Here is a 15,153-nt window from a genome sequence, read left to right as displayed (position 1 = left end):
ATCAACTTTACTGGTCATCCAGGTATCAGATGGCAAGACAAGCAATGAGGCAAGGAAGAAGGCTGAAAAGCTAGTGGAGTAAGACTCCCTAAGTCTGACAATTTATAACAGAGAACTTTGGCATTTCTGTGCTGTGGGAGTGACTGGTCTCTCTTCTGGGGCTACATTATCTGTGAAGGTTAGACCAGCAAAACTGCATAGTCCAACCCCGACATCTGTGCATACGTCCACACGCTGGCTTCCTGTTCACTGCCAAGTGCAATTCAAGGTGTTGGTGGTCATTTTCAAAGCCCCAAATGGTTTGGGACCTGATTATCTGAGAACCACACTGCACCCTATACCTCAGATAAAACTGGCTACAGCTGAAGCTTGCCTAGCTGCCACAGAGATAAGAACTACAGAAATTAATAAAATGCACAAGCCATTTTAGCAATGAAAAAAGAAATATACCAACAGGAATGCTCATAATTTATCTGTTAATGGAAAGTTTTAAGGATGAACTTGAATTATGATTCCAAGGAAAGAAAAGCCCCTATATAAAAAAATATTTAAAAGGTCTGTAACCTAGAAAGGAATATTTAGAATAGGGGTTCTCAAACTGGGGGTCGGGACCCATCAGGGAGTCGCAAGGTTATTACCTCAGAGGTCATGAGCTGTTGGCCTCTACCCCAAGCCCCACTTTGCCTCCAGAATTTATAATGGTGTTAAATATGTAAGAATGTGTTTTTAATTTATTGGGGGGGGGTCACACTCAGAGGCTTGCTATGTGAAAGGGGTCACCAGTACAAAAGTTTGAGAACCACTGATTTAGAAGGTCTGTAACCTAGTAATTTGGTAAACTTCCATTTCTATTATATCTTCAATTTTTGTTAATCCTTTTTCTATCCAAATTGTCTTAAGCGAGGAGCTGGCCTTGACAGACTGGCCTCCTTCAATCATAAGTGTAACAAACATCAGCTACCAGTCTCCCAGTTTCTTCTTTCAATGGCTACGCTCAAGGATTCATGCAAGGATAAGAGACAATTGGTCTGTTTCAACTCTCACCTCTAGAAGAGCATATTAAGAAATATGGAAAATAGAAATCTGTAATTTCTCCCTCATACATAGACTGGCTCAGTGAGCTCTCTTGCATTCATGGAAAAAATGACTCTGTTTAATACAAAAACTTGGAAAAGATATGAGACTGTCTGGTCACACATGAAACTATTGAATACTTTTGCAGTTTAGTATATGTTAGTCCCTGATACTCATAAGGTTATGTTCTCGCTTATTTATCTATTTAGTCACTGTAATAACTGATACCCCACATGACCTCTACAGACTCAGGGTTTTTGTTTTTCCCAGGTTTTACAAACAAAGAACAGTGAATTTTGGCTCACATTGCTCTTTCCTAGCCACAATCCTCTCCTTCACAACACCATCCATCCAGCCTGAAGGAAAAATAACTATCTGACTCCAAAAATCAACATCAAAACATCTCTGGCTGGCTGGCTACTAGGGATCTCTAAAGTGCCGGTGAACAAGAGGACAAATGGCTTTCCTTTAGTTGTTTCACATAACGTGTCTACTCTGAATTGTAGTTAGATGAGTTCACAGTGTTACCCAACTACACCCTGCAATATGTGCCTTGTGATTCCTATAATTACAGCAAAGATCACAGTCAAGCTATTTTTCAATATTATTATTAATCATTGATATGGAATCATACATTTTCATGGAGTATTAGAGACAGTAAGATGTATTCCCTGCCCTGAAGATCTTAATATAGTTTGGGCTACAAATTTGATAGTCATACCTTCAATAAATCAGACAGACGAGTAAGCATGTCAGTAGTAATAGAAGGGATGTTATCCACACACTGGCAGTACTCAAGTATTATTTTTATTAATAGCAACACTGTCCTATAAGAAAAGAAAGAGTCAAATATGCAATTTTAGTTAATAAATCAAACTAACACCACAGATTTGTAGACAGCAGGGATAGTTCTAACATATTCTTTATAGGACAGGTTTCAGAGTAGCAGCCGTGTTAGTCTGTATTCGCAAAAAGAAAAGGAGTACTTGTGGCACCTTAGAGACTAACAAATTTATTAGAGGATAAGCTTTCGTGAGCTACAGCTCACTTCATCGGATGCATTCTTTATATGCTCTCCTTTCCCATTTGTTGCATCCAGCTCTGTTAACGTTTGTGTGCAGCTGCCAATCTAAATTTTTAAAAGAATAAAAAAAGGTTTACCAGACACCATTTCCCCCTAGTGCTAGAGATTACAGTATTAAGTACTATTTTTCCTCTGAAAACCCCCTCACGCAAATTTAAAGATGGTAAAGCGGACTGACATGAAAACAGATTTATGCCTTTTTTGCTGCTGCTTCATGATGAAAAAGAAAGTTTTTGTCTAAGAACATTACTTGTTTCTGTTTGATTTTTTACACTAGTAATCCAGGTCTTGTCCATCCTGGAAGACCTGATGGTGACTAAGGAAACAGTAAAATGATGACATCGCAGGAGACCGCAGGGCCAATTCTGGCCTTTGCTCCAGCATAAAGGGGTTGTAAAGGAGGCATAAGTGACTCACTGCAGGAGCAGTACAGGCCTGATGATATAAGTGGGTCTTATATCACTGAAAATCAATGGACTTAGGTTCCTAAATCACTTTTGAGAACATGAAATTTAGGTGCTTTTGAAATGTTTTCTCCAGATCAGTAAAATAACTGGAATGCAAAAGGATATGTAAAGATGGGTAAAAAAAAAATTCTTATAAAAATACTTAACTGGTGCAAGAATAATAGTTCCTGGAGTTTGATACAAGTTATTTTATATTTTTATAGAAATAATTATTGTATGAATGGAGGGATCTATTCACACATCATTAGGAAAATATAAAGCTCCAGTCTTAAAATACTGTGTAATCCTTGCCAATTTTGAGCAAGTGCTACGAGAAAAAAAAAATCCGTAGCACACAGACAATGACGGGCATTGAAGAGGCAGTAATGAATGCACAATCAGTAAGAGACTGAGTGATTTTATACACATAGCACGAAGTGCGCAGAGATGCTGAGCACCCATAATTCCAACTGACTTTAACGGTAGTTGCAAGTACCCGGTATTTGTCAGCATCAGACTTCACCCATATAGAGCATCTGCAATTCTTTGAACTCAAATATGAAGAAGACAAGAAAACACAGTCCAGGCCATCCATGACAGGCAAGGCTAGTATTCCAAACAGGTATCCTGACATTGCAAAGCAAAAATCTTCTTTCCACACAATAGGGTACAGAAAGAAGATGTACAGACATCCAGAATAGGCATTTGTGTGATATTTGGAGGCCATCTGATTTGAGGGTTATTTTTTGTTACATCTGTATTTTTTAAAAAATCAGGTGAAACAGAAGAATAAAAATGTCTGTAGAAATCTGTAGAATTAAAATGTTCTAGTTAATACTGAAGTTGATTTCTTCAAGGAGCTAAAAAATAAATAAAAGATATTTCTTCTTTAAATGACCAGACATAGATTATCAAATGCAACTTCAATGCATAGTACAACAAGATATTTAGCCAGAACATTGTGAAGGAACTATTCAAGTTGAATGGCCCATCAAAGAACACTTAACTCACAATGGACCATGGGAGACGCCTGTTTAAACTTAATGGACGTTCCTGTGATGGCTTTTGCTATGACTAAGCGAAATCATGCATGGACATGTGACCTGCCCATGCGACTTGAAACACCATCTTGTTACCTGAAAAAAGAAAAGGAGTACTTGTGGCACCTTAGAGACTAACAAATTTATTAGAGCATAAGCTTTCGTGAATTACAGCTCACTTCATTGGATGCATCCGATGAAGTGAGCTGTAACTCACGAAAGCTTATGCTCTAATAAATTTGTTAGTCTCTAAGGTGCCACAAGAACTCCTTTTCTTTTTGCGAATACAGACTAACACGGCTGCTACTCTGAAACCTGAATCTTGTTACCTGTAATTTTCCACAGTGAGAACAATGGGATTCCCTTCATTTGGCAGAAGTTATAAAAGGCCCTAGAGACATCTCCATTTTCCTCTTGCCTGCTCAAACCTCTGGACTATGGACTTATACTAATGGGAGCATTTTAACCAAAGGACTGGGGACTTTTCAATGATTTGGAAGCAACCAGTGACTTAACTTAAGCCAGCAGTTTATTCCATCACTGATCCAAGCCAAATCCAAGAACTTTGCAATTATTGTATGAATTTGATTCCTTTAACCAATTTTAACTCTCACATTTCTCTTTCTTTTTTTGTTTAAATCAATAAACCTTTAGATTTTAGAATACTAAAGGATTGGCAACAGCATGATAACTGGGTAAGATCTGACTTACACATTTACCAGGGTATGTAGCTTGTCCTTTGGGATTAGAAGAACCCTTTTGTTTGATGAAATTGGTTTTAAATAACCACTCATCATTATGTCTAGTGTTTTTGGTGGTGATACAAGGACTGGAATTCCTAGAGATGGCTTTTCTGACTTCTTGTCAGCCAGTGTGGTGAGACAGAAGTTTACTTTTGTTGCCGGTTTGGTATATTTTACGGGAGAATAACCACCAGTTTTGGGGTGTGTTTGCCCTATTTCTCAGCAGTTTGTCCTGAATTTGGTATTCTCAGTTGTGACCCACGGAGGCACGGTGAAAATGGTGAAAGACCAGTTTAAGGCCTGTTCTTCAGGCTGCTGTTAAAAAACCGAGCCACTCATTTTTGAGTAATCAGTGGCATATCATCATCAGACAGCCCACAAAAGATGACAGCTGGCTACAAAATTTTCATTTGAGTTTAGGGTATTCGGAGAAATGAGATAGGTGAGGCAATATCTTTCACTGGACCAACTTCTGTTTGTGGAAAGTAGATGCTTTCAAGCTACACATAGCTCTTATTTATTTCTCAGGATTTGAAAGTACAAAATATCTTTACACAATGACTTTGTGAGAGAAAAACATTTTATAGTAACCCGGAAACATTTTTAACAATTTTTTTGTTTTAGTTTTAAATTTAGTTTCTTAAAAACGGTGACATCATAGAACATTAGGGTTGGAAAAGGTCACATAGTCCAATCCCTTGCTAAAAGCAGGACCAACACCAACTAAATCATCCCAACCAGGGCTTTGTCAAGCCAGGCCTTAAAAACCTCTAAGGATAGAAAAACCCATTCCGGTGCTTCACAACCCTCCTAGTGAAATAGTGTTTCCTAATATCCAACCTAGACCTTCCCCACTGCAACTTGAAACCATTGCTCCTTGTTCTGTCATCTGCCACCGCTGAGAACGGCCAAGCTCCATCCTCTTTGGAACCCTCCTTCAGGTACTTGAAGGCTGCTATCAAATCCCCCTCACTCTACTTTTCTGCAGACTAAACAAGCTGACTTCCCTCAGCTTCCCCTCGTAAATCATGAGTCTGAGCCCCCTGATCATTTTCATTGCCCTCCGCTGGACTCTCTCCGATTTGTGCACATCCTTTCTGTAGTGAGGGCCCTAAAACTGGACGCAATACTCCAGATGTGGCCTCACCAGTGCCGAATAGAGGGGAATAATCACTTTCCTCAATCTGTTGGCAATGCTCCTACTAATGCAGCCCAATATGCCAATAGCCTTTTTGGCGACAAGGGCACACCGCTGACTCATATCCAGCTTCTCATCCACTGTAATCCCCAAGTCCTTTCCTGCAGAACTGCTACTTAGCCAGTTGGTCCCCAGCCTGTAGTAGTGCATGGGATTCTTCCTTCCTAAGTGCAGGACTCTGCACTTGTCCTTCTTGAACCTCATCAGATTTCTTTTGGCCTCCAATTTGGCTAGGTGACTCTGGAAGCTATCCCTACCCTACCTCTCCCTACCTCAATGCTCCCTACCTCAGCATACCTACCTCTCCCCCATCAATCCAGAAATATCAGGAAATCAGATGTACCCGAGAACAAAACACCAAAGATGTATTGATTTACTTGCTTTACCTCCTTTTTTGCTTTTAAAGGGAATTTTACTGAGCTTAGAGTAATAATTATTCACCATTGACCCATATATACTTCTTATTTTGAAACACCACTGGGGCAACGAGAGTAGAAATTTATGCATGAACCAAAAATACTAGTGTGTGCACACCTTGATGTAAGAATTACAAGTAAAAAATAATAATTAAATTTCAGCTTGATGTTTTAAGCAGATGTAGCATCTTTAAAAGATACATAACATCTACTATTATATAACTGCTCCAGAACTGAAAAGAAATGTATTTGGCAAGGAGGAGGTTTGTCTTGATTCAGGCAAGATTGCTAAAGCTGTTAGTCTTCAATACATTTCTACTCAAAGCACAACCAACCAACTCATCATTAAGGGGAAAAAAGTGCCTCTTACCCAACCACAGCATACTTTTGTCCTTCAACAATAAGGAAGTCAGTTGGCTTTCTTTCTTCAGCAGCTAGATATTTTTAAACAGAAAAGTGAGGTGAGTTGAACCAAAAACAAGTGCAGAAAACTTATCTCAAAAAACGAACGATTCCCCTGCTGAGGTCTGAAAAGCAATCACTCTCCAGAGCACCAATCCTTTCTTTTATGCAAAGTCCACTTGGCTACCTACCATAATTATTATAATTAGTTATATTTATACACTGCAGTGATTGAGAGGCAAAGAGCAGCATGTTGGCATTATCTGAGTACAAAAGGTTAAACCAACGGCAGAAAAAAGTCGAGAGGGCATAGTAGAAAATCTTTAACAGATTTTCAGTGGCCATCACTATTTTAGCTCCAAACCTATTTCTTCAAGCCTAGCAATACAAGTCCTCACTGACACTGCTCCTATGATAAATTTGATATTGCCACAATCCTGTTTTATTGAGAGAAGCTAAAAATACTTCTTTCAAAAGCAGTGGTTTTCCAACCTTATGTTGGTGAGCCAGCCCTGCACTCATTGGGTCTTGGGATGTCCTTTGCATCCATTATGCCCCCTTATGTCATGCCTTACCCCAGTGAGGTTACGTAATCATGCCGCTCTCCTGTCCTTTTTTGTCTTTGGCCATTTTTCTTCATCTCATGTGTTTGTTTTCTGTCTTAGATATTTATATGGGCCCCACCTCACCATCTTTACTGTATTTATCCACACAAGACCCCTGAGAAATAGGGAAGGACTATTAATTTACAGATGGGAAAACAGAGGCACTAACAGATTAGGTGACTCGCCCAAGGTCACACAACAAGTCTGGGATGGAGTAGAAAACTGAACCCAGGTCTCCACTTATGCCAGTGGCTACCCAGTGCCTTACCCTGCACATTGCTGGCTGGAGGAGTGAGAACTATTTGACAGAGGGGATATGCTGAGAGCATACACGCTTAGCAGTTTCCTCTGACACATCAGCGATATATCCTGGGGGGGTTCTGGCATCCTGTAAGGGGCTGCAACTCTTAAGATGGGAATCCCTGTGTTAAAGTTAGGGTTTGTTCCTAGGCTCTCAATTCACAAATGGCTGAATGGCTTAAACTTTCCCAAAAAATCTTTTAGGCCGAGATGAAGCCTAGAACATTTCAGCCTTAAAGAGGTATTTGTTCCCCCCCCAGAACACAAGGAACTTGTGACTAAAGGAGTTATAGCAGAATTTTTGCAACATTTAACTGTAGCACTTACACTACAAAAAAAATGGAGAGAATATTAGAACACAAAATACACACCACCTGCTTTTTTTTCAGGTAGAATAATTTTGCCATCTGATACAGAATCAACAAGATCCTGAAACTCAGCAGGAACATCAGCTTGCTTCCAGCGCTCGTTATCTAGCAGCAAACTATTTATAAACATAAAAGAAAGGAGATTAAGTAAATAAAATGTGTCGCCCTGAAGACTCTCTTGCCTCTACTGCAATGGAGTCAAAGCTGCATTGATTAAAAAGGATTCAAAGTCAGAAAAGACTCAATGGCCTGAAATGTTATTAGCAATCAACATTTAGATAGGGGTGCATGGTGCTTTGCAACAATAAGTCAGACATCCCTGTCCTTGCCTGAAGGATACATAGACTGAGTAAATGAAACAGTACGCAAAACACAAGAAACTGAAAAAGTATGTGACGGGCAATACAGAGTGCTGTGGGATCTCTGCAGCTGCAATGCTTTACAGAAAAGATGTGGTTTTGAATGAATGACAGGAAAGGTGCTTGCTGTACATTAACTTGAAAACTGTTCCATGAGTTCATGACAGAGAAAACCTAAACTCATACCAAAGAAAGCATGGAAGAAATGAGTGAGTGATGAAGAAAAATGGAGCAGTCAGGAGATCAGTTTGACCCCAACGACCAAACCACAATATGACCTGCTGGGACTTCTTGTCTACAAAGAACACACCTACAAACTGAAGATGAAAGTAACTGCCATCTTTTCCATTTAATACAAATTAGGTGTAGCCTGATAGCAGTCAGTTACCTTCTCCATTACTGGGGATTGGTAATGTCTAAGGGTTGGCCCCTTTAACACACATCCCTGAGAAGCGTTGCCCTATATCATCATCAGACACTGGTAAAACCCGGAAGCAGCTGCCGAGGACATCAGTAGCAGATGGTCCTCCTCAGAGCTCTAAAGAAGGGATGACTTTTTAAAGGGCTCATTTCCAGGTGTTACCAGACCCTGATGATTGTGCAGGACAAGTGGGCCAAGCTGTAACACAAAGAAGAAGTTGCAGGAGGTCTTCAATCCTTCTGGTAGCTAATACAGTCCTCAGTTGGACCATGTTTGGGCAGTCCAGCTCAATGGGATCAAACTATGCATAAAGAGCAGATATATAGAGGGAACAGAGCAGTCTACAACAAACCATTATAATGGATTTCAAAAACAATTTTTCACTTATAAATAAAATTTGGGCTACTGTGTACCAGGAAGTAAAAGATCTCCATTTGTCTCACGCACGACTGTTAAAATTATTCCTTTAAAAACACAGAAGCAGGGTGTGTACCTGAGTTTTGTTTTTCTCTCCTCATGAAATCTATTCACAAATCTATTGGCTTGACTCTGAAGTGCTCCTCGCAACGACATACTTTTTCTGCCACAGATCTGTTCAGTGTCTAAGATAAATCCTTCCATTAATCGAGACAGGGCAACAAACTCATTGGAATTCAACTTCTCCAGGAACCCATCCTAAATGCAAGGGAAACTGGTATTAGGAGATGGAACACCCCAAAGTCACAGGCACAGCTAAAGATAGAGACAGGGCAGTGGGGCAGCTGTTATTAATAATCTAAAAATGAACCGAATCTAAACCGCAGGGAAGACATCTCCACCAAGCCTGTGCCACACCTGTGTGTCACCACAGCTTGCATCGTGATCTGTACCACTGGCTAGTGTCATCCAGGTACTGCCTGCTTGTGTCCTGAATGGCACAACTTGGCATGCTGGGCCTCCACACAGGTGCACCTTTCCAGATGTTGTAAATGGTGAAGCTTCAAACCCTGGTAGTGGACTTAAGCCCTACAGCACAGGCTCACTAAAGCCACATCTACATGAGGGAGTTTTACTGTGTTTAAACCATAAAAATTAATGAGACCCAGGTGTAACCTTGACTATCTGACATGAGGATGATGATGAACATGCCTTTTCCTTGACTAAGCTCACTGTTGGTTATTTGGCCTAGCTGCCCTTCTGGATCATGATTTATTGGAAAGGACTATCCCTAGGGTAGGTCTTGAAGTGAATCAGCTGGGCCAGAATGCTGTTTCATCACTTCTGTGACAGCGCCATCCATTTCTACAGAATTTAAGTTTTTGACCTTTATGGTTTGAAGCTAATCTCCCAAATGTGACCCAAGGCACAGCTGTCTTACATGGTCTGCAGAGAAAGACACAAAAAACAGCTCTAAAGGAGCTGTGTCCCCACCCTTGTTAGTTTGAAATGTGAATACTCATGCCTAACGAGAACTATTTAAAATGTTAACATTGGTATCTATAGCTCTGCTTAGACAAAGACTTTTTCCCTAAAATTTCCCGCCATTGCTAACACTGGTTCAATGTCTCTGGAGACAGGGAAGTCCTAAATGTAGGGACTGCTGGCATTTTAAAACACTGTGTCACTTTACCCTGCTCAAAGTAGGTCTAGACAGGTTAAAATACTACCAAGTGCCAGCACCTTGTCTATGCTAATGCTCCCATCATTGCTATGATAGGTGAGAGCTGCACAGGTGGGAAATTATAGGGAAACAACCCTTCTGTTAACAAAGCAAATTTCAAGGCAGCTCATTTCAGCAGAAATGAGGCAGTATATTACAAATGGTGTGTTATGTTAATACCAGTGATCTTCTGGGCATTAGGTAACACAAAGTTCCTTTGATGGAATGAGCAGTTACTTGATTTCAATAAGCATGCAACTTCTAAAGTCTACCAAAAAAAATAATAATACTGCTCAATATTAAAAAAAAATAGCAAATAGATTTTCAAAGTTTTTTTTATTATGGATGCTGATTCTAGCAACAGCCGGATGAGCCAAGCTCCTTACCTTTGCTCTTGCCATGAGGAACTTGACAGAACGATCATGGCAGATGTCAGAGGCACTGTAAAGTAGCTCTTGAATGTTATTTGCCAGTTTTTCCAGCTCCAGATCAGTCAGTTTCATATCTTCGCTGATCCTGACAACAGAAATGTTTGTTTGCAAATGATTTCACAAATGTTATGCTTTACATGCAGTTTCCAATCACTTGCTGAGGGAGGAAAGAACACTGCAGCAGCAAAGAGGTCTGATATCACAAGTTATTTTTACTATATAACTTTGGACAGTTGGAGCTTTCTAACCCGCTGTCAATGTCATATCAGTCTCCATAACTAGCGAATGCATGGTTCTGTTCTATATTTTTTTTAAATCCACTCAAATTAGGTATTTCAGGCAGACCACTGCACAGAGATTATTATTCTATTTTTTACTGCTGTTGGTTAAAAGTTATCCAGCCCATGTCATTATTTACACATCACTTTGTGACAGATACACACACTGCTTTTTCCAAAGTGACACGCAATGCTTGCAATAAATGTTTTGCAGCTTTTTCTCCTTCAGCTTGTAAGCTTTCTGAGGGGCCACCAGTTCCATGACTCCATCAGTGTCCTCTCTTGCCTCCTGCTCCTTGCTTCTTAGGTTTGTGCCTTTCTGAAAACTGTTTTTGGCCTGGCCACCTTTTTGAGCCCACTGCAGGGCACAGCTCTGCCAGTGCTTAGCAAATCGAGTCTGTAATTTTCTGGTCTGGGTCTGGCTGCTACAAGGGTTGTAGGTGTTGACAGTGTGTGCAGAGAGAGAGAACCTGCAGGACAGGGAGACTGAAATGGGAGGGTGCTGTGAAGGAGGTGAGGTGGGAGCAGCAAGAGGGTGGACACTCTCATGTAGTTATATGTGCCCTGTTACAAATGCTAAAAGGCGGCTGTGTGAACCCAAAAGAGAGTTGCCAAACAAGCATATAGGGATACAATAGCACATTTTATAATAAAAAGCGGTTCAGTCAGCTGTAGAAGGTTCTTTGCCCCTGAAGTCCTCCACCTCCAGCAAGGCCACCATATCCATTGACCATTTGAGCAAACAGCTCTAGACTGGTGTCCAATTCCTTCCCCTCCTGCTTGTATCCGGATTTAATTCTCCTGGCTGTTGTCTCAACATGGTGCCTCTCTCTTCTGGGAGATCCAGTCCTGTCTACCACAGAGTTAAATTTGGTGGTGAGGTCCTTGCTGAAGACCCTGTCCAGTTGCTTGCTCCCTGATACATCAGGGAGTCATCACTGGACCTTAGTCCTTGTTTGTTTTATGGGTTTTTTAGGATAGTTGTCCCAAATCCTTTCCCTCCGACCATCCCTATGCTTCGGAGTGCTCTACACCAAGCATGGATGGCTGCTCAAACACACATGTATAGATCTTGGAGTTCCTGCTGTATTTCTGCAGCTGGAACTGAACAAGCTCCTCATCCTACTGAGAGATGAAGTTGTGGATGTCTTCTAGCTATCAGGCAGCTCCATGCTGTGGCATTTAAAATGGTCTGCTTGATAAAGCTCTGCATCGAGAGCTGCTTGCTATGAAAATGGCTTGCAGCTGAGTTCGGCACACTGTGCAGAGCTATAAAGTAGGTAGCTTCCAACCAAGTAGAGCCTCGAACAATGGAATGCAGAAGGTGACCAGAAAGGCTATTTCTGCAGTGGCTGGCGAACTGTGGGACAACAGTGGGAGGACTATTTGCACTGATTGTGTTATCACAGTAGTGGAGGTGCATCCACTCAGCCATTCAATGAACTGCACTGATTCAGACTTACCCCTATAACTTATCGAGGCAATTTTAATCAACGGACAGCCAGCGAACCATCAACTGTAGTAAATGTGTATGGACACCTGGGAACTTCCAAACAGTTGAGAGATACTATGATCAACTAATGTCTCTAATGCAGACAAGGCCAGAGGAGGTTATACACCCTACTCCTCCACAGGTGCAGAGACTCCCCAGACAGGAAAAGCAGTGGGTTTCTGCTGCACAAGGGTTAGCGTGCAAGCTCCCCATGCAGCTGCACATGTCGGGCAACAGGTGGCCCCGGGAGGAGCCAAAGGAAGTGCAGTCTGCGGTTCCTGCCGTACTCCCATGGCATCCTGTGGGGGAGGATGCCTAAGAGCCTCTGGAAGCCAGTTCATCCAATAACTAGATAAACAAACTGAACCAGAGTGAATTTTACATTGTAACGTCATGTCACCAAAAACTGCCAATGTCTGAATGGTACATTACAACATTAACATTGGTAGGACAGGAGTCAACACCAGGTAAATACTCTAGCAGTGAAGTTTACTTACATAATCTCTACTCCCCCTGGTATAACAGAAGACGGCATCTGTTCTTTGTTGGACGAAGAGTCAGTAGAGCATTCTGGCTCAGATACTGAATCACTGCTGCAGGGCTCACTGTTTGGAGAAGTATTTCTCTGAGAGGTAGTGTCAACTGCTACAGATGGGAGGTCACCCTCACTGAATGCATCACTTATAAACATGCCTTCGTGAGTCAGATAAGCTACTTCTGTATCCACAGTATTGTCTTTTGCAGGGTTCTTCTGTACTGAAGTTTCCTCCAGTTCCCTGGTCCTTTGGTTCTTGTCTAGAACCAAGAGAACCATGCTACGAATAATATTTAAGGTAGCCTAGAATCAAATATAAAGTTTATTGACAAAAAACTTAACACGATTTTACTTTGACAAACTGACGTTTTCTTTTGACAAGAAACAAGAACATTTAAATATTAATTGGTTTTATTTTTTTTTTTAATGTTGTGTAATCATTAGTTCGAATCACAGGAGCTGATCTCCAACAGCAGCCAGCACCAGATGCTTCTGAGAAAGGTGCAAGAAACCCCACATATGGAGTAATCTGTCCCCCAGGAAGATCTCATCTTAATCCTAATAATTTGAGCCTGGCATAAATCATGAAACAAGAAGTTTTATCTACTTTCCAACCCACTTTCTATTAACTATATAGATCCAACCTCTCTTGGAATTAAAGTTTAGGACTCTGTAGTCAAGATCAACATCTTACATTTCAAATAGAAAATAACTCTAGCTCTATTCTGCATCAGTGTCTGAAATGAGGACGTGAAGCCCTGAGAAATGAACATACTTACCTTAATTCTTTTGAGAAAGATAGTAAATTTAGAAAAAATATTCTTCAGTAGATCAAACCACTGAAGAAAATTCATCATCCTCATTTGATCTGCAAGCCTACAAAAAGAACAGCATTTTGGAGACAACAATTATTTACCTTTGAAGTGATTTACTGATAAGGCTGACTGCTGGCATTTAAAGAGAAAGCGGACAGTCAAAACCATTGTAAATTTACAAAAAAGCACACCGCATGATAATAGCTGTTCAGTCAAGAAAACAGACAATACTATAAGCAGCATAGTCTTGATTAAGAAATAAATGGGAGGGCTAAAAACATATCACACCAGAAAAGTGAATGCCTCAGTTAACATTCACAGCTTTTTAAAGCAACTATGTCCTTGTTCCGTAAAACCAGAAAGTGCTGCTTAGTCTCCATTACAGTCAGGGGGCATGTTAATGACCATCATCATCAAGCACAGAGCAAAAATAACCAAGATTGACTATGAAGATATATTATTGCTGGAAAAGCAAAAATACTGGGGTTATGCTCTCTTTTTGCTGCACCGCAAGGAGGCAAGACAGATTTCTGGCAAAAGGCAGGAAAATGCATTGCCAAAACCAAAGTAAAATCTCATAATATACAATTTGTCTCCGAACAGAATTAGTCACTATTTCTATGAAATGCAGCTTTTCAACCTTTACTGAATCCTCTGTGTGTCTGAATGCTAGCAGCAAAGGGGAGATTACTTGCTTTCAAGATCTGATTTTAAAAAATAAATTGGCCCCAATTCTCAAATTGAAAGCAATAATGGCTTCTGGTTTGGCCTTATCTGTGGGTCTAACTTTGCTTTTCTGGGGTAGGTTGTGAATCTAGTTGTGCTCTTCTGGGGTAAGTTGTCTTAGGCACATATATGCGACTCATAGCCAAGAGGGCTTACGTTGTTCAGTGTCCTTCCATTGGAGTAGTAAGATGTGCCTCTAATCTCTTTCATACAGGAGGTACTGACTACAGGCACATTTTATTACAGCACTAGAATATTATCAGAGGGAACGCCTGCTTTTCCCCTTACATAGTCAGGAAAGAAATGCCTAAATATTTTAGCCTGTGCTTTTCCTAACTCTATATATAATATGCAATGGGATTAACATGGTTTTAAAAACAAATTTGAAAAGTAAGGTTAAAAATACAGGAGTATAATTGTTAAGATCTGCAAGAAGAAGGGAAATACTCAGGGCTCCTGAAGAGGACCGTTGGGAAGAAACAGAAGAACAAGATAATACTTAATTATTCACCACTTTAAAAACAAATTAAAAAACAGTTGATTTATCTGTGCTAAAGCACACATTCCCCACCCAACCTGCCACAACAGACCCATAGCATATACTTACTTAATGACAGCTTCTGTATCTATTTCTTCTATCTGCGATACCGTGCTAACCACACACTGTGAAGTTTAAGAAAAAAAGTGTCTTAGCGTCTTTCCAACCTTTCTGAGTTCCATAATTTAAAAGAACCTCAAATTAAACAAGAAAAAAGAAAAGAAAGAGACAGGCATTTGAATC

General features: G+C 40.4%; 1 protein-coding gene across 9 annotated transcripts in view; it reads right to left on the bottom strand.

Moving 5' to 3' along the window:
• VPS54 (VPS54 subunit of GARP complex) overlaps positions 1–15,153 on the bottom strand; it is an 85,145-nt gene that overhangs the window by 17,365 nt on the left and 52,627 nt on the right. For 8 of the 9 annotated variants that reach the window (XR_006280356.1, XM_043512039.1, XM_038394243.2 and 5 more), the window contains 8 exons: positions 14,980–15,035; positions 13,611–13,707; positions 12,794–13,134; positions 10,482–10,611; positions 8,950–9,131; positions 7,680–7,792; positions 6,372–6,435; positions 1,796–1,901 (listed from right to left, as the gene is read on the bottom strand). Coding sequence is in view for 8 of the 9 variants with exons in the window: in XM_043512039.1 (XP_043367974.1) it covers positions 1,796–1,901; positions 6,372–6,435; positions 7,680–7,792; positions 8,950–9,131; positions 10,482–10,611; positions 12,794–13,134; positions 13,611–13,707; positions 14,980–15,035 (1,089 nt within the window). In the remaining variant the exon portion in view is untranslated. The remainder of the gene's footprint in view (positions 1–1,795; positions 1,902–6,371; positions 6,436–7,679; positions 7,793–8,949; positions 9,132–10,481; positions 10,612–12,793; positions 13,135–13,610; positions 13,708–14,979; positions 15,036–15,153) is intronic. The other variant, XM_038394240.2, reaches the window with a different exon arrangement.

Source organism: Dermochelys coriacea, chromosome 3 (genome assembly GCF_009764565.3).
Source record: "Dermochelys coriacea isolate rDerCor1 chromosome 3, rDerCor1.pri.v4, whole genome shotgun sequence".
NCBI lineage: Eukaryota > Metazoa > Chordata > Testudines > Dermochelyidae > Dermochelys > Dermochelys coriacea.
This window is presented reverse-complemented; position numbering and strand designations above follow the sequence as displayed.